A 22293-nucleotide genomic window follows, 5' to 3' on the forward strand; every position below is an offset into this window, starting at 1 on the left:
TTGTAAGTCGAGACTAATTTTTCCATAGGAAATAATGGAAATACCCATAATGCGTTCCAAACCTCCCAAAAGCACCCCTTACCAAATCATTTCTATAATAAATGGTTGTATAATGTCTGTAATTACCAGAAACACCAATAATTTCCTAGTGTACTCACCAAAAAGTTATAAAATGTGCCTAGCATGCATGTCAAAGTGGCACTTAACCCCTACACTAATACCTACACCTCACCTCGAGTAACTAGGTGGGCTTCATATAGGGGTATAAATACCTACCTAGTTATGAGGGTATTATGGCTAGTTGCTCGCTCTCTCAAGATAAAGTTAGAGGTGCTTCTGAATCAATGACGGAGGCCTCTGAGAGAAAAGCTATAACAAAGAGAGGGCTAATATCTTCAAAGAGGTTTTGGTGGCCATAGACAGGCTGTGTAAGCTGCAGTCAGCCATGGTTGAGATTTCTGAAAGTTTTGAATCACATTCATAGCGGATATCAGAGGACAAGCGCAGAATTGAGGCCCAAGAGTTGTGCGCAAGTGGGCTGGAGCGGAATGTGGCAGATCTTTAAAAAAATAAATAAAATTTAAAAAAAGCTTCTGGAATGCCTCCAAGACCTTGAGAATAAGGGTTGTAGACTTAATTGAGTTGGTAAAAGGCAAAGATTTGGTATTCATCTTTGAACATTAGCTTAAGTTAGGCCTGGAACCGATGCCTACAGCAGTGGTGTGTGAATGTACACACATTGTAGGATTGTACAAGAAAAATGGCGGACGGCCTCGACTGGTCATGGCTAGAATCCTGAACTGGAATGAGGTTAAGATTCTTTGCACTTTTAGGAAAAAAAACGAGGTAGAATATGAAGGGCAACATCTATTTATTATTCAGTGATTATTCCGTGAAAGTCAGAGTTGTTTTGCAAGGGAATTTCTTTCAGTCTTGTACCCACTGCCAAGTTTAGGATCTTACATGGAGGTGTAAAACATTGTACTCTTACTAATAAGCTCCAGGCAGAACAGTTCTTATATTAATCTTGTAACAGCTTCTATATAAGGCAGTGGCCTTCTAGTTAGAATTTGGATTTTTATTTTGTGATCATTGGTTGGAGCTTGAAATGTGGCATGATGAAAACCATAAGATCTGGCATTTATGCTACTGTTGGAAGCTGCCTTGAGCAAGAATCTATCTACAATGAGTTACATTACATTTTTGGTAGATTTTGATCTGCTTTTTGGAAGGAAATTAGAAGACACTATCTTAGGTCATTGTGATCCAGTGATGATTCTTCTCACTGTGCTGTAAAAATAACTTTGGCTCCAGTCATGGAGAAATATTTGGTGATTCTTCCTCTAGGGGAGATGGCATGTGCAAACTAGCGAATTATGGAAATTTAACAGAGCCCTGGTTTTGATCTATTCCTAGCAGAACATGTATGACATAGACAGGTTTCTGTTGTTTGAAGGTTTTTTGTATGTTTGGTACTGTCCTTTTGCCTTCATTTCTGATTTCTGTTGCATGTTTGGGAGGAGGAATTGCTAACCTGAGAAGATACGCTTTGTTTGTAAGAATTCTCTCATGGACGCATTCTCTGGGCTGTGCATGAGTTTCATGGCTGAGGGGTGTCCAATTGTGGTTCCATGGAGCAAAGGGGAGAATGTTAGCTTGGATTGTTTTTGGTGTTATGGGGGTATTTGTGAATGTGTGCTTGTAGATATTTGGGGGTGAGTGTGTGTGTGTGTGTGTATTTGTGTAAGGGGGATAGCTGGGCAGTGTAAGGTAGAGGATACTATGGTTTAAGATGAGTGGCTTTCCAAAAAAAAAAAAGTGGGCTATGATTCGTTCGGGGAGCATGGTGAAATTACTCCTGTGTCTTTGACTTTATCTGCATGCTGGTCAGTGCGGACTTGTCGCCCAGATTGATTACTTTTAACGTGGATGATATCCGCTTACGTACAAAACATACCAAAATATTTACAGTACCTTTTTAAAGAAGGCGCAGGTTCAAATAACATACCTGCAGGAAACTCATTTAACTGACACTGAGCACTTACAGTTGAAAAAAGATTGGGTAGGGATCTGTGGGTTGGTTTCATATTTGAGAAGGCAAACAGGAGTGGATATTTTTTACTACACAAGAACCTTCCATTTATGCTGGGGGAAAAAATGTTCAAGATGCGAATGGAACACTGCTTGGAACACTGGGGCTAAATATAAGACACATTTATGCCCCCTAATTTTTATTTGCAAGATTTTTTCACTATATTTATAACTTAGCTCTTAGGATTTCTGGAATATTTAATTTTAGGTGGAGATTTCAATATAGTGGTGGTTAGTGGGGAAGATCACTGCAAGGGCGCATATATTTGTCCTCTTCAGCACACTCTGGTGTCTCGTTGGAGCCCGCAGTCTCAATACTATTCGATTTGGATCCACCTGCCAATGGAAGTCTGCACTCAACTGCAGTGATGGTTAAAAGCGGATCTAAGAAAGGGGGTTTCCCTGAGGTCACCGGTCTGGCTAGTACTCATGACAAATGCAAGTCTCCAAGGTTGGGGAGCTCACTGTCAGGAGCTGACAGTGCAAGGGCGCTGGAGTGCAGAAGAGTCACTCTGGAACATCAATCAGCTGGAAACCTGTGCGGTCCGGCTGGCATACTTGCAGTTTGGCGACAGATTGCAGGGTCGAATGCTCCGGATAATGTCAGACAATGCAACGACAGTGGCTTACATCAATCGGCAGGGAAAACCAAGAGCCAGCAAGTGTCGCAGGAAATAGCCCAATTTATGGAATGGGCGGAACTGCATCTTCAGGAGATCTCAGCCTCGCGCATTGTAGGAACAGACAGCATAAGAGTCGACTTTCTTAGCAGACAGAGTCTGGATCCAGGAGAATAGGAATTGTCAAATGAGGCATTTCAGCTAATAGTGGATCGCTGGGGCCTTCTGTTTATGGACCTACTAGCAACTGCTTGTAATGCAAAAGTCCTTCACTACTTCAGTCGCAAGAGAAATACAAAGTCTTTGGGCATCGATGCCCTCGTGCTGTAGTGGTTGGAGGACAAGCTGCTGTATGTTCAGAAGATCGAGAGTCACAGGGGGCTGGTGCTTCTGGTGGCACCAGATTAGCCCAGAAGACCATGGTATGCAGATTTGTAAAGGCTCCTGGTGGACTTTGCCCTCTGGTTTCCAGTGCACAGGGATCTGCTATAGCAGATCCAAATCTATTTTGTCTTACAGTATGGCCCTTGAGAGGGCTCGGTTGCTGAAGCATGGATTTTCTACTGCGGTGATTGCCACCTTGTTACAAGTGAGAAAGCTCTCCACTTCTTTAGCCTATGTGCGGGTTTGAGGCTTAGTGTGAAGATTCTTCCTTATTCAGTCAAGATCCTGTTCATTTTGGAATTTTTGCAGGATGGATTGAGTAAAGGGTTGGCCCTTAATTCCTTAAAGGTACAGGTAGCAGCTTTTGCCTGTTCTGAGGTCAGGTGAATGGCAGGCCCATGTCGGCTCACCTGGATGTGACCCGTTTCTTGAAAGGAGTGAAGCATCTTCGTCAACCCTTGCAGTTACCAGTGCCCTTGTGCAGTGTTATTCTAGTGTTGGATTTTTTAGCAGGCCCTATTTGTTTTTGACCAATGAGGTTACTGACATTAAAGATGGTGTTTCTTCTGGCAGTTTGTTCTGCATGTTGACTATCCAAACTACAACCTTATCTTGCCAGGAGCCAAGGGTGATACAGCTACGTACTTTCTTTTTTTTTTTTTTTGCCAAAAATGGTCTCAGATTTACACTTGAATCAGTCTATTTCCCTGCCGTCTCTGGACAGGACAAGAGATGTGGAGGAATATTGCCTGTTACAACCCTTGGATATCAAGAGGCAAATCTTGAGGTATTTAGAGGTTTCTGAACCTCTCAGGAAGACGGGACTGACTGTTTATGCTCCACGGTGGGAGTAAACAGAGTGAGCTGGTATTGCGCCCATCGGTCGCAGACGGCTGCGACCTCTGTTGCTTACCTCCTTTTTCCCTGCACCAGCGATTCTGGGAAAGATGTCGACCTCTGGCTTCCACACGCTGACCTCCCCTGCATCCCCGGGACGGCGTGGGCAATCCCATCCACCATCTTGAGTCGGTGATTACCTAAGGTGCGCGCACGCACACCAGTCCCTCTCTTATTCACATCATGGCAGGAGCCTCGGGGGCGTCCCCTCCGCATGACGTCACCCACCAGTGTATTTAAGCCTTCCTGACTATGCTTCCTACAAGTTAACAAGGACTTCTTCCTGCTGAATTCCACTATTGGTTCCTGAGTTCCTGACTAGAACACTTTAGGTACCCGCTCCTCTGGGGCCTTGTCGCGTTCCGGCTATCCACTCCTTGGAGGGCCTTCCTGCCTGGACAATCCCTCTACTCCTACTTGGACCTCGGTCTCTCTCAACCTTGTGAGTACGCTTCTCTGCTACCATCTTTTGCTAACGGAACCTCCGATGTACCCCATGCTTTGGGCCACTACCGTGCCTTACCGCAGCATATCACATTCTTCACTTCAGAGTGAGTACCTACTTCTACCCAGCTCTACTGACCTACTACACCTCTCTTCACCTACTGCACAGATTCTTGGCGTACCCCGCTCCGCGGGCCACTACCGAGGACATCTCTACTCCGAGCTGTATCCTAACCCCACTCGGTGGGCATCACTGCTACATTGCTGTATAATAAAACCTCACTACTCTGTGTCCGTCACTGCTGAGCCCACGCCTATTGTGATGAGTCCCCACAGGGTTCCTCCCTGTGGGAGAAGTCAGCCTTCATCACGATCCAGGGTTCACAACTATACCAAAACCTAACAGCTGGCATTGTGGCCTACGACAGCCCGCTGGATTAAGGAGGTAGTCACGGCCAGATATGTGGATGCCGAGCAGCTGTTGCCTAGTCAGGTTAGGGCTCAGGCAGTGTCATGGGCGGAGGTTAGATTGTCTCCCATCGACATTTTCAGAGCTACGATGTGGTCCTCTTTACGTACCTTTTCCAGGCATCATTACCTGTATGTGCAGGCCCAGGAGGACCCAGCCTTCGCACGTGCAGTTTTGACTGGACCGTGGGCAGCCACCCGCCCTGTTTTGGGAATAGCTTTGGTACATTCCACTGTTTTTGAATTCACCTTCTGAATGCTAAGAAAGGAGAGATTACTACTTACCTGATAAAGAAAAGGAAATTAGTACAGACAGGTGAATCCACCTTCTTGCCCTTGGCTGCCGGATGGTTGTGCTTTTGTCCTCCAGCATGGCTGCGTGTTCCAGGGGTTACTGGTAAGTGTTACTCCAGTCCCTAGCCTAGTGTTAATATATTCTTTGCCTGAGCTCAGTGTTTTTTGCTGTTGGCTAAGTGCCAGAATGATATCTCTTAATAATCAAGTTTTGTTAGTTTGTCCACATTTGGCTTTTGCAGAGAATACTGGCAGGCTGATGTCACTGCATGAGGTGTATATATATACCGTGATGTCAGTTTTGCTCCATCTACTGGTAGAGGTGTATAACCCACTGTTTTTGGATTCACTTGTGTGTACTAAAATTATCAGGTAAATAATAATTTCTCCATAGAGAACTCTACGCATTATTTGTTCTCCTCTTCTCCTTAGCTTGCCACTGTCAGGATGCTGAGCTACTTGGACCTTTGCTTTTAACTCAGTTTGACCATTCCCTGTACGTACCAGGATCAGTCCAGACTGCTGGGTTATGCCTCCCCTCCAGCAGATGGAGTCAGAGAGAAAACTGAAAGCACCCCCTAGATATACTGGTGTGCCACCTGCTATCCTTCAGTATTTCCTCTGACTCCAGCAGATTGAGAGACATAACCTGCAGTCCTGTCTATCCTGACAAAAAATCTTTTCAGGTGTCATTTATTGATTTATTACTTTATACTGTCTAGATCAATTAGTTAGTTCTCTAACTAGTTTAAAAAAAACAAAAACTGTTTTAGTTTATTGTTCTTTCCCTGGTTCAGCGCAGCGTGTTATTCCCTGCAGCATAGAGGCAGGCTGTGAGAGCGTTGCTCTCATTAGTTTCCCGGTGTTGTGTCCCTTTTGGTCCGGGGGAAAGTCTACCGGTGGTCCGGTCACCCTCCCCCATCTATCTCTGCTTTATTCCAGGTTTTCTAACCTGAAGAGGGCTTTTCTTTATTTGTAAAAAAATATATATATATATTAATTAAATTTAGAATTAAATATTGAGGACCCGTAAGTCCTGTTGGGAACAGGCTGCGGTCCGTTTGTAGCCCTAGCCTGCCGCGCTGACCGGGGACTCCGGAGGGGGTGAGGTTTCTTCACCCGGCGATTTGCAAGTCGCGGCGACAGCTTCTATTTTGGCGCGAATTTACTGCTCCCAGACCCAGCTACTCACTTTTGGGCACCCTTTTCTGATTGCAGCCTCAGGATGCCCCGATCTTCGGCCCGCACAGCCTGTGGCAAGGCGGGGGCGCGACTCTCCAGGGAGGGTCTCTGCTCCCACTGCATTCCCGGGGGCGAGGGACCCTCCTGGGGGCCGAGCGCAGCCCGCAGCACGGCTTCTCGACCTTCCTCGGAGCAATTAGGCAGGCTGGCAGCCGCGCGGTCCTTAACCCCGCCTCCCACTGTTAGGGAGCCGGCGGCCATTTTGACCACGCGGCAACCTGCTGATCGGAGGAGGAGGATTTTTCTCTTAACTCTCCTCCTGCCCTGAGCCCGTGCCGTGAGTCGGACTTGGAGGCTCCTCGAGCCCCTCCCCCTTGGGACCAGCCCGCGGGGGCTCCAACAAAAGGAAAGTACCTTTTTCTTCCAAATTTGTCCTGTTAATGCATCAGGCGTTTTTGGACGCAGAGGCAGGTTGGGAGCCGGATGAACCCCCTCCCCCTAAGGTCCCCAGAGTTTCCCCTGAGCAAGGCCGGTCTAGGTCTCAGGACAAAGCGGGGGGTTCGGATGCTGCTAGAATTTATTCCCTAGGGGGAAAGGGAGGTCCGGGAGCTCCGGATTCCACCCAGCGGTCTCCGGATGGCACAGGGTCTCCGGATGGCACAGGGACAGAGGTCTCTGACGCTCAGGGAGCGCTCGAAGGCGATGACCCCCAGATTCTGCGCCTGTTTGGCAAAGACGAACTTAACTTTTTAATCCTTCATGTTTTGAAGGAGTTAGAAATCCCAGCGCCGCAGCAGGACACTGACACTTCCACAGGGGACATAGCTATGGCAGGTCTAAGGGCCCCCCCGCAGACTTTTCTTTTACATGCCAAGGTCTTACAGATCGTATCCAAGGAATGGGAAGTGCCGGAGGCATCCCTGCGCATAAGCAGGGCAATGAATAAGTTGTATCCCCTGCCAGCGGATTCTTTGGATATTTTTAAGGTCCCTTCCGTGGATTCGGCAGTGACTGCTGTGGTTAAGCATACTACCATTCCTGTCACGGGAGGGGTAGCCTTGAAGGATCTCCAAGACCGAAAGTTAGAGGTTCTGTTAAAGCGCATTTTTGAGATAGCGGCCTTAGGGGTCCGAGCAGCGGCATGTAGCAGTATGGTTCAGCGCGCTACTCTCCGCTGGGTTCAACAATTGCTTACCACACAGGAGCTCCCACCAGCCGAGGCTGAGCAGGCCAACTGTGTGGAAGCGGCGGTTGCTTACACGGCGGATGTCTTGTATGATTTGTTGAGAACCTCGGCCCGCACCATGTCATCGGCGGTCGCTGCTCGGCGTTTGCTGTGGCTTAGGCGTTGGTCGGCGGATGCCTCGTCAAAATCGCGCCTCGCCTCTTTTCCCTTCAAGGGAAAATTATTGTTTGGGGACAAGCTGGATCAGCTCATCAAAGACTTGGGGGAGAACAAAGTGTATAAGTTACCGGAGGACAAGCCCCGTTCATTTCATTCTTTTGGAAATGTACGGTCCCGATTTCGGGGCCAATGCCGGTTTCGCATGGGAAGGGGGGCCCCTTTCCCGTAGAAACAGCAGGTCCCCAGGTCTCAGCCTTGGTCTCCTTCCTTTCGAGGCAGACGTCCACAGCGTCTGGGATCCTCACAGAACTTGCCCGCCGGAAAGCCTTCGCAATGAAGGCGCGCAGGCCCATTCCTCCCTTCCCTGCATCGGAGGTCGGTTGTCCCTGATTTGGGCGGAATGGGTCGAGGTCACATCGGATCAGTGGGTCCTCGACGTCGTTCGTTACGGCTACGAGTTGGAGTTTGCTTGGCCCCTCCGGGATCTTTTTATGATCTCCCCCTGCGGTCCTCAGGAAAAGAGGCAGATTATCGCCCACACGGTACACAGGTTACGGACTCTGGTAGCAATATTGCCTGTTCCTCTGGAGGAGACCAGAACAGGCAGGTATTCCATTTACTTCGTAGTCCCAAAGAAGGAAGGTACGTTTCGCCCAATTTTGGATTTGAAAAGAGTGAACAAGGCCTTGCGCGTTCCCCGATTTTGTATGGAGACGCTCAGATCTGTTATTGCGGCCGTCCACAAGGGAGAATTTTTGGCTTCTTTGGATCTAGCCGAGGCGTATCTTCATATCGGGATCAGGGAACGTCACCAGAGGTACCTAAGATTCACGGTATTGGGGGAGCACTTCCAGTTTTGCGCCCTTCCGTTTGGGCTAGCAACAGCCCCGAGGGTATTTACCAAGGTTCTCGTAGTAGTCGCAGCCTATCTGCGACGCCAAGGAATTCTGGTGCATCCCTATTTGGACGATTGGCTAATCCGGGCGAAGTCGGAAGAGGCGTGCAAGCGGGCAGTCCAGTCGGTTGTGCAGCAACTTCAATCGCTAGGTTGGGTAGTCAACTTTGCGAAGAGCCAGTTGGTCCCGAGTCAACAGTTGGAATTTTTGGGGGCGCGTTTCAATACCTTGGAAGGCAAGGTATTCCTCACTCAGCAGAGACTAGAGAACCTGATGTTTCAGGTGCAGTCCTTACTAGATCTCCCGTTACCTACGGCCTGGGATTATTTACAAGTCATTGGACATGTGGTTTCTACTCTGGAGATGGTGCCGTGGGCATTTGCGCATATGCGTCCTTTACAGCACGCTCTCCTCTCCCGTTGGGACCAGAAATCAGGAGATTACGGCACCCAATTGCCGCTGCTGGAGCCGGCTCGTTCCAGCTTGGCTTGGTGGTTAATCCCAGACAATTTATTGCAGGGGGTGGACCTAGAACCTCCCCCGTGGGTAGTAGTGACGACAGATGCCAGTTTGACAGGCTGGGGAGCGGTCTGTCAATCGCGATCGGTACAAGGATCTTGGACCCCTCTTCAGACTGCTTGGTCCATCAACCGCCTGGAGACCAGGGCGGTACGTCTCGCCTTGCGCCAACTTCTCCCGTTGGTACAAGGTCGGGCAGTGCGAGCTCTATCAGACAACGCAACCACAGTAGCATATATAAATCGCCAAGGCGGCACGAGAAGTCGGCCGGTAGCGGACGAAGCGTCGTGGTTAATGTCCTGGGCGGAACGTCATCTCTCCCGCATAGCGGCCACCCACATAGCGGGCGTCGACAACGTACAAGCGGATTATCTAAGTCGTCAATACTTGGATCCCGGAGAGTGGGGGCTCTCGGCCGAGGCAATGAGTCTCATCGCCCGGCGATGGGGAATTCCGCGTCTGGACCTGATGGCGACTCGGCAAAATGCACAGGCAGCGGTTTCTTCAGTCGAAGGCGAGAGCACGGTTCGGAGGGGGTAGATGCCCTGGTGCTTCCATGGCCTCGTCACATCCTCCTCTATGTGTTTCCCCCGTGGCCTCTAATAGGCAAAGTGTTAAGACGCATAGAATCCCATCGCGGGCCAGTGATTCTTGTGGCCCCAGAGTGGCCAAGAAGACCGTGGTTTGCGGATCTAGTCAACCTGGCGCAGGACGGACCCCTAAGGTTGGGTCATCTTCAGAACCTGCTTCGGCAGGGGCCCGTATTTTTCGATCTGGCGGACCGCTTCTGTCTGGCGGCTTGGCTTATGAAAGGAGGCAGTTGAGGAGGAAAGGATATTCAGAACCTGTCATTTCCACCCTACTGCTGGCGAGAAGGCCCTCCACCATGCTGGCCTGCGCCAGAGTGTGGAAAGTGTTTGACTCCTGGTGCGCTGCATCTACAGTTCCACCGCGCCGGGCCTCGGTAGGGGATGTCCTTACGTTCTTGCAGGAGGGCTTGAAAAAGGGCTTGGCTTACAGCTCTCTGAGGGTGCAGGTAGCGGCCCTGGGGTGTTTGAGGGGTAAAGTAGACGGATCCTCTCTCGCGTGCCACCCGGACGTAGCTCGATTTTTGCGTGGCGTTCGGAACTTGCGTCCCCCATTAAGACCCCCTTGTCCTTCTTGGAATTTGAATTTGGTGCTCAAAGGTCTCAACACGGCCCCCTTTGAACCTCTCAGGCGGGCCTCGCTAAAGGATCTCACGCTCAAAACCGTGTTCCTAGTGGCCATTGCGTCAGCCCGTCTGGTGTCGGAGCTACAGGCACTTTCTTGTAGGGAACCGTTCTTACGTATTTCGGATGCCGGCGTGTCTCTGCGTACGGTTCCTTTGTTCTTGCCGAAGGTGGTATCGGCTTTTCATGTTAATCAGACGGTGGAATTGCCTTCCTTCTCGGAGTCGGACCTAAAGTCTTCGCATGGTTCCAATTTGAAGCGTCTAGATGTGCGGCGAGTGATCATGCGATATTTGGAGGTCACTAATGCATTCAGACGGTCGGATCATTTGTTTGTCCTATGGCAGGGGCCCAAAAAGGGCCTACAGGCATCAAAAGCAACTATTGCTCGTTGGTTGAAGTGTTCGATCGCATCCACGTACATTGGCTGTGGTAAGTCTGTCCCCGAGGGGCTCAAGGCACACTCACTGCGTTCTCAGGCGACTTCCTGGGCAGAAAGTCGTTTAGTTTCTAGCCAGGAGATTTGCAGAGCAGCCACGTGGAAGTCGTTGCATACCTTCGCTCGTCATTATCGGCTTGATGTTAGGGGAGCATCAGCTGATTCTTTTGGCAGCAGTGTCATTCGAGCGGGACTCTCTGGGTCCCACCCCAATTAAGGCGGCTTGGGTACATCCCAGCAGTCTGGACTGATCCTGGTACGTACAGGGAAAGGAAAATTATGTTTCTTACCTGATAATTTTCATTCCTGTAGTACCAAGGATCAGTCCAGACGCCAGCCCGATATTGAGTGTCAGGAGAGTCCGCTCCAATAACCAGTTTCTATAGCTTTTCAATATTTCAGCAAGGTAGGTACATATCCCTTTTCTTTGCTTTTAGAGGGTGGTGCCTTTTTGAAGTTACATTAATGTTTGCCAGGTTTTTGGCATGGGAGAGTTTTACTACTTGATCTAGACAGTTGCCATGTTTTTCATTAGTGGCTAAGTTGGCGGAGGATTTGTTTTGCATTTCTTCTGCTTTGTTATACTTTATACTGAAGGATAGCAGGTGGCACACCAGTATATCTAGGGGGTGCTTTCAGTTTTCTCTCTGACTCCATCTGCTGGAGGGGAGGCATAACCCAGCAGTCTGGACTGATCCTTGGTACTACAGGAACGAAAATTATCAGGTAAGAAACATAATTTTCCTTTATATTCTTACATGTTGCAGACCAGTTTTTATTAAGAATTGTGGTTAGTGAAGGCAAGCATTTTTGCAAAATACACCGTAGCTGTTAAATTAGTTTTTGTGGTCACTGAATGCTATTTTTCTGCTAAACTGAAAGTTTTCTTTCAGATTAAGGACACTGGAGCCAACCTAGCCATTTGCCAGTGGGGTTTTGATGATGAAGCCAATCATTTATTGCTTCAGAATGAGCTGCCTGCTGTTCGCTGGGTTGGAGGACCAGAAATTGAGGTAAGACTACTTGAGGTAATTTGGTATCTAGGTCTTTTACAATATTGCCTTATATTTTTTTGTCATTATTTCTGTTTAGATTCTGTTCTAGATTACCTTTTTCTTTTTAGTCTAAAATATTTATACTTTTTTCAAGTAGACCACCTACATTTTAAAATCTTTCTTTGCATTCTCTTCAGCCATTAATGCTGTATTCATACTCCAAGGGTAAAATTGAGATTTGTGCACAAAATCAGGTTACAAACAAAAAGTAGGCATGGGGGGGGAGGGTAGAGGACAAAGTGGGATTTATGCACATACTTTGTATTTCAAAAATGTGCACCTACATTAACACATGTATTATAACCCTGCAAAAAATAGGTATAGCTCCGTGCAATTTTCAAAGCAAAATCTTATGCGCATAAGTATTTGCTTTGAAAATTGGCATAACTTAAGCATTTTAAAATGCATACGTTGCATAGGTTATAAATTTATTCTCTCTGTGTATTGGTATGGTGCTTGCAGGCAGTTATCGTGGCAGCAACTATAGGCCTGATTTTCAAAGCCATTTTATGTGCGTAAATGGCTCTTACAAAATTAGATCAGAGCTCTGTGTGTGTGTAAGTGTGCCTGTATATTATTTTATATTTATGCTTTAATTATGAATGTAATTGTGTTAGTCACCACGATCTTTGGAGCATGCAACCAATAAATCATTTTAAAATAAAATGTATCCTAGTTGTGTGTATTTTATATGAACTGCAGAGGGATGAAAAGGGGCATCGTTTTGTTCAAGCTGCCAAGCAAATTATCTAAAATCATTTTACTAGTACTGGTTCATTAAGGGGCGGATTTTAAGAGCCCTGCTCGCGTAAATCCGCCCGGATTTACGCGAGCAGGGCCTTGCGCGCCGGTGCGCCTATTTTACATAGGCCTGCCGGCGCGCGCAGAGCCCCGGGACTCGCGTAAGTCCCGGGGTTTTCCGAGGGGGGCGTGTCGGGGGCGGGGCCGATCGGCGCTGCGTTTTCGGGGCGGGACGTGGCGTTTTGGGGGCGGGCCCGGGGGCGTGGCCGTGCCCTCCGGAATCGCCCCCGGGTTGTCTAGGCGCGTGGGGATTTACTTCTCCCTCCAGGAGGCGTAAATCCCCCAACAAAGGTAGGGCGGGGGTTTAGACAGGGCTGGGGGGGGTGGGTTAGGTAGAGGAAGGGAGGGGAAGATGAGGGGAGGGCAATAGCGAACTCCCTCCGAGGCCGCTCCGATTTCGGAGCGGCCTCGGAGGGAACGGAGGTAGGCTGCGCGGCTCGGCGCGCGCCGGCTACACGAAATCGGTAGCCTTGCGCGCGCCGATCCAGGATTTTAGCAGATACGCGCGGCTACGCGCGTATCTACTAAAATCCAGCGTACTTTTGTTTGCGCCTGATGCGCCAACAAAAGTACGCGAAGGCACGCTTTTTGAAAATCTACCCCTATGTAATCTCTTGAACAAGTAGGGGCAGTAGAGCCACACTCTTGTCATGTAACTGTTTTGTGTTGGTGCAGAAAATGTTTTCAGACCTTTGTAAAATTTTTTATAGTCAACCATGCTGATTTATCATGCACTACAGGATCCACAGCTGCTTAGCTCATCTTTCTGTTGTCAGAGGACATCCCCAGAAGACTATGTTCTTGGCCATTGTCTTTGAACCACTTGTAAATTTTTTCTTCAGCTCAGCTTCTGCTTTTCCCAAACTATCACCTTAGATTTTCAGCCTTTTTCAAAGCTTTCTTTTTTCTTTGTTGCTACAGCACACTATTACAAGACTGGCAGTCCTATCCCACAAACCTGTGTTTAGGGCTGAGTTTGGTCAAAGAAGGGGGGGGGGGAAAAAACCCTCTCTATGCATACTTTTTTATTGTAAAAAGGTTTTTGCTTTTTCATTTTGTGTCATCAGTTAATTTAATTTTTTTTTTTTTTTTTACCTAAGTATATTCAAGAAGAAAACCAACTGATTCAAGAGGTACTAAGAATCGTTTCAGCCCAGCAGGGAGAGGCTTTGTACCTATCTGTCTGGAATGTCCCCTTCAAAGCTAGTCAAGAAGGCATAGGAAGCAGCCTAAGGTCGTGCTGGTGACTAGGTCATGTCAGAGCAGTCCTTAATGTGATCCAGTCTCTGGATCAGGATGGGACAAATAGGCTTTCTCAAGTGGATCTTCCCAGGATGGCTCTTTTGTACAGTCTTGAACAATTGAATACTAGCCTTCTGATTACTGGAGGAGATCAAGAAGGTAGGCCAGCAGCAAATACCTTCTCAAGTGATTGGAGGACAGGCTCTTCTGTACGTGCATCATCTGGTAGCCAAAATTTGGGAAACTGAGACAGAGGAACCATGATCCTCATTGTGATGTTTTTCCAACACAGATGTGGTATCCTCTACTTCTGGAGATATCTGTTAAGAAACTCATCAAGTTAGGATGTTCTCTGAGCTTGATCACTCGGGACCAAGGCTCATTGCGCCATCCTGATACCCAGTCTCAGATAGCCACATCCTGGATGAGGAGATTGTAATATGGGACCTTAGCTTATCTGAGAAGGTGTTTCATGTCTTCTTTTTGGCTTCTAGGAAGGAGTTTATCAGGAGAATGGTCTTAATTGAAGGTTTGCCATCTGGTCTGGATACATGTGAGGGCACGTTCATGATCTTTTCTCTTTCTCTGCATAACTGCTTTGAATATCTTTATATAGTAACATAATAAATGACAGTAGATATCAATCAAACAATCCATCCAGTCTGCCCAGCAAATTGCTTTTGGTAGTAACTACCACTCCTGTAGATTACCCCCTTGCCTTCTGTTAAGGATAGAAATTGCCGCTCTGTGTAGGTTACCCCCTGCAGAGTGCATCATCAGTCTCTTCAGTTTGTTTTTTTTTTTGCGCACTTGGGCACGGATGTTTTTCTACATTTTCTCTTGTCATAAAATTTCTCTTCTTGCATCTTCACACTAGCAAGCCCCAAAACAGCACTTTTCAGTGCTAATATATCCTCGAAAAAACCAGGATTGAAATATTGTCCGTGCGGACATATGTCTGTTACTGACAATCAGAATTATTGCTATATCTGCCTTGGGCCCGGACTACGACCATGCAGCATGCAGGGACTGCGGTTGTATGTCTCCCAAAGCTCAGAGGCAGAGAGCAGCAAAAATTGCCAGTCTCCGGGACTGGGAAAGGACTTCGACCTCAGGGAGTTTTGTACCCACTCTGGGGTGCTCCATCCGATCATCCCCAAGTCAGAATCCATTCCCCATGATGTGGCCAGAAGATCCTTGTCAGTGGATCCTAAAAGAAAGAAACATCCGGCTGCGACAGGGCTGAGGTCAAAGCGGCACCAAAAAAACAGTAAATCCAGACTTGTGGTTCATCCTGTGCAGTATCCCAATGCAAGTGCGCCATCTGTGCCGCCAAAGGACTGGTATAAGGAAAAAGTGAATGCACGTGTGTCTAAAGATACGTCTAATAAAAAGCATTTGCTACTGTCTCGACACATTGACACAGGCCTTGGGGCAAAAGCCGATGTGAGCACGCTCGACTAAGGTTGCAGACACACCATGCAGCGCATGGCACATCGCATTTACACCACCTGACGACAACACCTCTTCGCGTTGATGAATGTTTCCGATGCATGCGTTGTCGAAAGGAAAGAGCTCTCTTACAACCCTAATGTCTCGCTTGAGAAAAGCAGTTCCCAAAGGGTCCAGAGCCTACAGGGACATAAAAGCATATCCCCATCTCAGTCTGGCCGCAGTATGGATCCCATACTCATTGTCGCAGCCCCCTTGGGTATTTCCTCCAAAACCTGTTTCTATCAACTCAAGGTCCGCCTCTCAGGAGAACTGTTCAGAATATTCAGGATTATCTTCCCGTTCACACCTTCAGCAGTTCATCCTTTAAGAAGAGCTCTCTCCAAGACGTAGACCTCCTGCACAAGAACAAGGCTCTTGGGAGCCTCAACCCTCCTCAAAGATTCTAGCCGCAGGGGTACACCCTCAGAGCGACTTCCTGTTCTTAACTCAAGTGAGACCACAGCATCCAAAGCGACCTGCAGATCTGCATGTCAGTCATTCGCAAGAAGCCATGGATCAAATATCTTCCATCATAAAGAACCTGGTTTTTTTCGTTACACCCAGAGGTCTCTCCTCCATATCTCCCAGGTCCAGACGGAGATGGGGTTCCAACTCTTCTCATTCTCTTGTGGCATTACCTTCACCAGCTCTAGAGGAGCAATAAGATAGTGAGCAACATTAATCTCAATCAATGCCTCAAGGATCCTCACGGGGACCATTCCCCTGACAGCTCAACTGGTATTCCATCCGATCCCCCTGAAGAACCGCCTCCTCCAGAGGATCCTACTTATTCACAATTTGCAGAGAAACTCAGGAACTTATTAGGAGTGGAATGCCGCAAATCGCCTGACCCTCGGGAAGAGGTGTTTGGCATCCTAAAAATCCTTGATGTTCCAGCCAAATCATCAGTTCTACCATCTCATAAATTTATTTATTTAAAAAAAAAACTTTTTTATATACCGGTATTAGTATGCAAACATCATACCGGTTTACATTGTAACTGAAAGATTGAAAATACAATTAACAGGGAGGGGGGAAGGAGGGAGTAAATACATAGTGCAGTAAGATGAAGGAAAGGGAACATCAACTTTGAGAGGTAAACAGGAAATTAATTACAGAAGGGCTATATACAGTATTTACAGGTAGGCTAACAACAGAGTACAATTTGAACAGGTCTCTTTTTTTAAAAAACCTATTCAAATTGTACTCTGTTATTAGCAAATTATCTGTTTATGTACTCTGTTATTATCTGTTTATGGACCCAAAAAGCACAAAGGAAGGTGATCTATAATAGCCGACATGTTTGACTTTACAAGTGGAGATCGGTTTTTGCGAACGCTTCAAGACGGAACAGCATAAGAGATCATACAGTTCTCTATATGATCACCTCTCATTCTTAGTTTGTACATAACTAATGAACTCAAGAAGATTGATGTAAGCCCCTGAGGCAGCCGTTTTGAAACGGCGAAACTCGGCCAGAGTCGGGCTACCCTTGTGTCTCCACTTCAATAAAGGATTTATTTTAGACTACAGGCATCTATTTTCTTTTTTTCATCCATTATCTGTTTATGTACTCTGTTATTATCAAATTGTACTTTTTTAAAAAATAAATCATGTATATATATGTATATTTTTATTCAATACAATTACATAAAGTTCAAAACGGGATTAATACTGGTTATATCTTCTGTTGATTTGAATTGTTGGACTCTGTATTATCCAAGATGTGGGAGCCCCTTATTCAATTCCACCTGTTTCTAGGAGACCAAATTTAAAATTCAGATTACAGAAGTCTGCAACCTATGGAGTCGTCCAGCTCCCTCATGCGTCGATGGTAGTTGAGTCAGCAGTGAAGTGGGCAAAGAAATCTAGGCTCCATGCGTCCACTCCTCCACTAAAAGAGCAGAGACTTCTGAATGAATATGCTAAAAAGACATTCCAGAGTGCAATGTTAACTTCCCAAATACAATAGTACCAATTTTATATCGTGTAGTACCTGTACGAGTCCCTGCAATTATTGAAGCTCTTCCTATGTACAGAAACAGGCCAACAACTTAATATTCATTTTATGACATGCAAGAAGATTACGTCATTTACTCAGAGCGGTGTATGAATTGTTTGAGACATCTTCTAGGACTTCTGTCGCTGGCTCCGTTCTAGCTCTGTCCGAGAGGACGTTTATGAAAAGCAAGCCAATCTACCCTGTATGGGAGAAAATTTGTTCGGCAACAAATTCAAATATTTATTTATCAAGTTTTCTATGCCATCGCTAAGACGAGCCATCGCAACGGTTTACAAATTTTAAGAATGCAGAAGGTAAAACATACAATATTAAAATCATTTAGTACATAAAGTAACAATAATAATAAATCGTAACTAAAATAAATGCTAATGGAATAAATAAATGAAAAAACTAAAAATGTGCATTAGTACTGAAGTTAAGAGACTAAAAGAAATAGGTAGTAAAAGAATAATAACAATCTCAGTTTCACTCCGTATATGCCTTGTCGAAGAGCCAGGTTTTTAAATCTCACTTAAACTTCTTAAAATCAGTTTCTAGCCTCAAATTTGTTGGTAGTGTGTTCCATAGTTTAGGCCCTGCTAGCGACACAGCTATTTCTCTGACTTGATTCAAATGTGCGGAGTGTACAGCGGGTATTGACAGTAGTCCTTGGCAGATCGTAAATTTCTTTGGGGCACATGCAGCCTAATGGCTGCATTTAGCCAGTCCACTTGCTCACCGTGTATCAATTTGTGCAAGGTGCAGAGTGTTTTAAATTTAATCCATGATTCAATAGGTAGCCAATAGGGGTAATATGGTCCCTTTTTCTACTGCCAGTTGGGATTCTTGCCGCTGCATTTTGCAGGACCTGTAAAGGCCGGATGAAAGAGGCTGGGAGACCTAGAAATAAGGAATTACAATAGTCTGTGTTTGCAAAGATTAATTCTTGCAGGACTGTTCAGAAATCATTTTGCGATAATAAAGGTTTCAGGCGCTTCAACATGATTAGTTTAGCATAATCTTCCCTTTAGTTGATATATGTTTCTTAAAACATAATTCTGGATCAATAATGACTCCTAGGTCCCGTATATGTTCAGCTAATGTGAAAGTAGTATTGTCTTGTAGTGTTATCAGTCTTGAACTCCTGGAGGAAACTTTTCTTTCTAAAAGAATGATTTCAGTTATGTCAGTATTTAGTACCAGCTTCATTTGTGTGAGCAATTGCTTGATCACCTTCAGGTACACTGCCGTAAGTTCATACGCATTTTCAATTGTGTCATGTAGTGGTAATAAAATCTGGATATCATCAGCGTAGAGGTAGTGAGTTAGGCCAAGTCCGATCAATAGGTGACATAAGGGTAACAGATATTGAATAACGAGGCTGATAAGCCTGAGGAACCCCAGTGTTAAGTTCAATTTTATCAGATGTAGTATTATTGATTTGTACTTGATAAGACCCGGTTGTTCAAGTAAGATGCAAACAATTTTAACGTGTTCTCAGTTAAACCTATTTCTGATACTCTTTGAAGAAGAATATGGTGATTTACGGTGTCAAACGCTATGGCCCAGTTAAAAGAACAAAACCATAGCAGTTCAGTCTGTCAGGAACTTCAGATTCTCAAGCAACAGCAAGATGTTTTTATCAATGCAAACCTTATTACTACCAGCGGAAATCATACAAGAGTTTCCTGCCCTACAGATCTCAACAGTTCCAACCGTATCAACAGCCATTTTCTTAATCTCAACCAGCTCAAACTAGAGGATGCCAAAGAGACAGAAAACAGCAAAAACCCTCCCAGCCGTCTCTTCAAAAGCCTCTACCGTCTTTTTGAAGAAAGCCCAGCCACAGCCTTACCTTCCATTCGGGGGAAGAATACAAAACTTTTTCTCAGAATGGAGTCGCATCATTTCGGATCAGTGGATCCTTCGGATTATCCGCAAAGGTTATCATCTGAATTTCCTCGCCCAACCTTCCCTTCCTCATTACACTAACCGGTAGCCTGAGAATTAAATGTGCTCCTACCAGCTCGAATAAAGACTCCCTTTGAACCACTACAATCTTTGCATTTGAAATATCTCACTTGGAAAGTGGTTTTTCTCATAGCAATAATTTCGGCCCGAAGAGTAAGTGAACTACAGGCCTTAGTTCACTTTCTCCTTACTTGCAATTTTATCACGACAAGGTAGTACTCAAGACTCATCCTAAGTTCCTACCTAAAGTGGTTTCAGCTTTTCATGTAAATCAAGACATATCACTGCCTATCTTCTTTCCTAAACCACCGGCAATCCTCACAATTGTTTGTCTCATTTAACCCTAACTCATTAGGATTAGGAGTCTCCAAAAGGACTATATCCAACTGTATCACAGTTGGATATACAAGTACCCTTGTCAGATTCCATTTCTGCTCATCAGGTATGCACATCAGCATACTCCATTGCACATCTACGAAATGTACCCATAAGAGGATATAGGTAGAGCTGCTGCTTGGTCATCAGCCCACACCTTTACTGCGCACTGCTGCCTAGACTGACTAACAACCACGGATAGCGGGTTGGGATAGGCGGTATTATCAAGTGTGCTTAACCAGAAAATCATGTCCACTGGGGAGTGTTACAAAAATAAATAAAAGTATGGTAATAACAAGAGCAATGAGGTCAGCACCTCTGTTCCATACCTTTATATTTTTCCCTAAGCTTGGGACTCCCAACTAGCATTCAGCCTGCTTATTGACAGAAAAAGGCAGATTTGCTTACTGTAAACAATGTTTTCCGTAGATAGCAGGATGAATTAGCCATGTGTCCTCTCCCTGGACATGCTTTTCTGCTCCCTTCTTCTATGGCACTGCCTTCTAGCATTTTAACTAACTGAAGAGATTGACGTCTGTATGCGGGAAATGCTGCACAGGCACAGCAAAACAGACTTTTTCTTGGAGAAGGAAATGTCTGCAGGAGCGTGCCGTTAATGTCACCCAAATAGCTTGGCTAATTTATCCTGCTATCTGCAGAAAACACCGTTCTCTTCACAAGACTGCAAAAAACCCAAGCACCAGGTTATCCCAATGTCTAAACCTTGCTACCGGCCATCAAAAGAAGGGGCTGGGAGTTATACAGCCCAGTGGCAGCAGAAATGGAAAATTAGAGTGGGGGCCACTACTTGAGCCTTTAAAGTGGAGTGGGAGCAGCAGCCACCAGGCTGGAAAGGTAAAATAGGGGCAGCAGGATGCTGAGAGGAGGCATATCAGTGGGTGTTCCTGGGGCCTCCTGCTGCCCAGTGTTCTGCTGCCACTGGGCTGTATAAGGAACGAAGGAATTGGGAGAAAGACTGGAGGGGAAGAGAACAGACCCAGAAGAAAGCAAAATTACTTTTTTTTTTTTTTTAATAGATGTTCTCCAGTAACAGCAATTTAGTGTGCCACACCCACATGTGGACTTTGCAAGGAGCACAAATAGAAATATTTGACACTTTATTCAGGCTAGTAATGCTGGGAATGTTATGGGTGGCACACTCCTTCAGGAGAGAATTATAGCTGATAGCTTTCTTTGTTCTGCAGCTAGAGAGGACATTCATGCATGCCCTTAGCTTGCTTATAGTGGCACTTCAGTTTTATGTAATGTACAGCTAGCTGCTTTATGATAAGTAGGGCTATCTTTTAATTCTTAAAACTTTATCATCCTGCTACACTAGTCCAGACAAGTAATTTGTTCCCTCCCTCCCCCTTCATACCCACAGATGGAGGTAGAGCGCGCAGCTTTCTCTGTGATGTCACCATTACTAAATACATGTGGTGCAGCCCAGAAAAAGTCAGTATTCTCTGCCTTCGGAAAATGGCAGGACATACCAGTGGTGCAGCAGGATTTTATTTATTAAGTTTGCCTTCCCTGAGGGGACTTGTTTAGGCAGAAGATTTGATTCCCAGTGCCAGAAAACCCTTCTTTGCAGTCTCCTGTCTGCAATGGGGGGGTTTGGTGGAGCCAGGTGGATTCTTTGTTGCAGTAAAATAAAAAAAAATTTAAAAAAAGCGGCTGGGGGGGCCAGGTTCTCAGACTTTAATGAGAGATGATCCTCTGTGAAACTACTTTCCTCCTTCCTCCTCCTCCCCTAAGCTGCTTCTTAAATGTGAAGGGAAAAACAAGGCAAAGTTCTCAGAGTTGGTGTGTTTTACTTCCCTGGCCTTAGGTAGGATTTGGATAAGATGGGGCATTCAATTTATTCTTATAGCTCCAGATTGGCCAATTACGGGTCTCATGAGCTTGCAGATGGATCAGCATTTTCAGTTCTTAGGAACTTGGGACCTTCTTGTCCAGCTTCCAGTTGTCATGGAAGATCCCTTGCTATTCTGTCTTATGACCTGGCTCTTGAGAGGGTGAACCTTTGAAGGAAGGGTTATTCCCCTGCAGTAATCTCTACCCTGTTGAAGGCCCATAAGAGCTGTACACCTTTAGCTTATGTTTGGGTCTGGCATCTATCTGAGGCTTATTGCAGGGAAGGGTTGGTTTCCCCATGGTGAGCAGATATCCCAAGCATTTTAGCCTGCCTTTCAGCAAAGTTTAGATAAAGGCTTGTCTCTCAATTCTCTAACGATCCAAGTGGTTGTCATCTCTTGCTTCAGGGGATAGCGTTCAAGGTTTCTCAGTTGCCTCCGATCAGGATGTTGCTAGATTCCTTCAAGGAGTGAAAAGACTGTGTCTACCTTGTAAACAGTTCTCCTGTGGGACTTCAGTTTGGTTCTTAAAAGTTCTTATTGCTTCTCCATTTGCACCATTCGAGCATGCTTCAGTTTAGTACCTTCTCAAGTGGTCTTGCTTGTAGTAGTTCTGTTAAGTGTATATCTGAGTTTCAGACCATGTTCTGTAGAGATATCTTCCTTAAATTTCAGCAGATTCCATGGCTGTCCAACTAGCCCCCCTC

General features: G+C 46.0%; 1 protein-coding gene across 1 annotated transcript in view; it reads left to right on the forward strand.

The window, feature by feature from the left end:
- CCT5 (chaperonin containing TCP1 subunit 5) overlaps positions 1–22293 on the forward strand; it is a 50297-nt gene that overhangs the window by 13342 nt on the left and 14662 nt on the right. Inside the window, exon 7 of the mRNA XM_029590026.1 lies at positions 11684–11803. Within this exon, the coding sequence (XP_029445886.1) occupies positions 11684–11803 (120 nt within the window). The remainder of the gene's footprint in view (positions 1–11683; positions 11804–22293) is intronic.

This window comes from Rhinatrema bivittatum, chromosome 2, assembly GCF_901001135.1.
Source record: "Rhinatrema bivittatum chromosome 2, aRhiBiv1.1, whole genome shotgun sequence".
NCBI lineage: Eukaryota > Metazoa > Chordata > Amphibia > Gymnophiona > Rhinatrematidae > Rhinatrema > Rhinatrema bivittatum.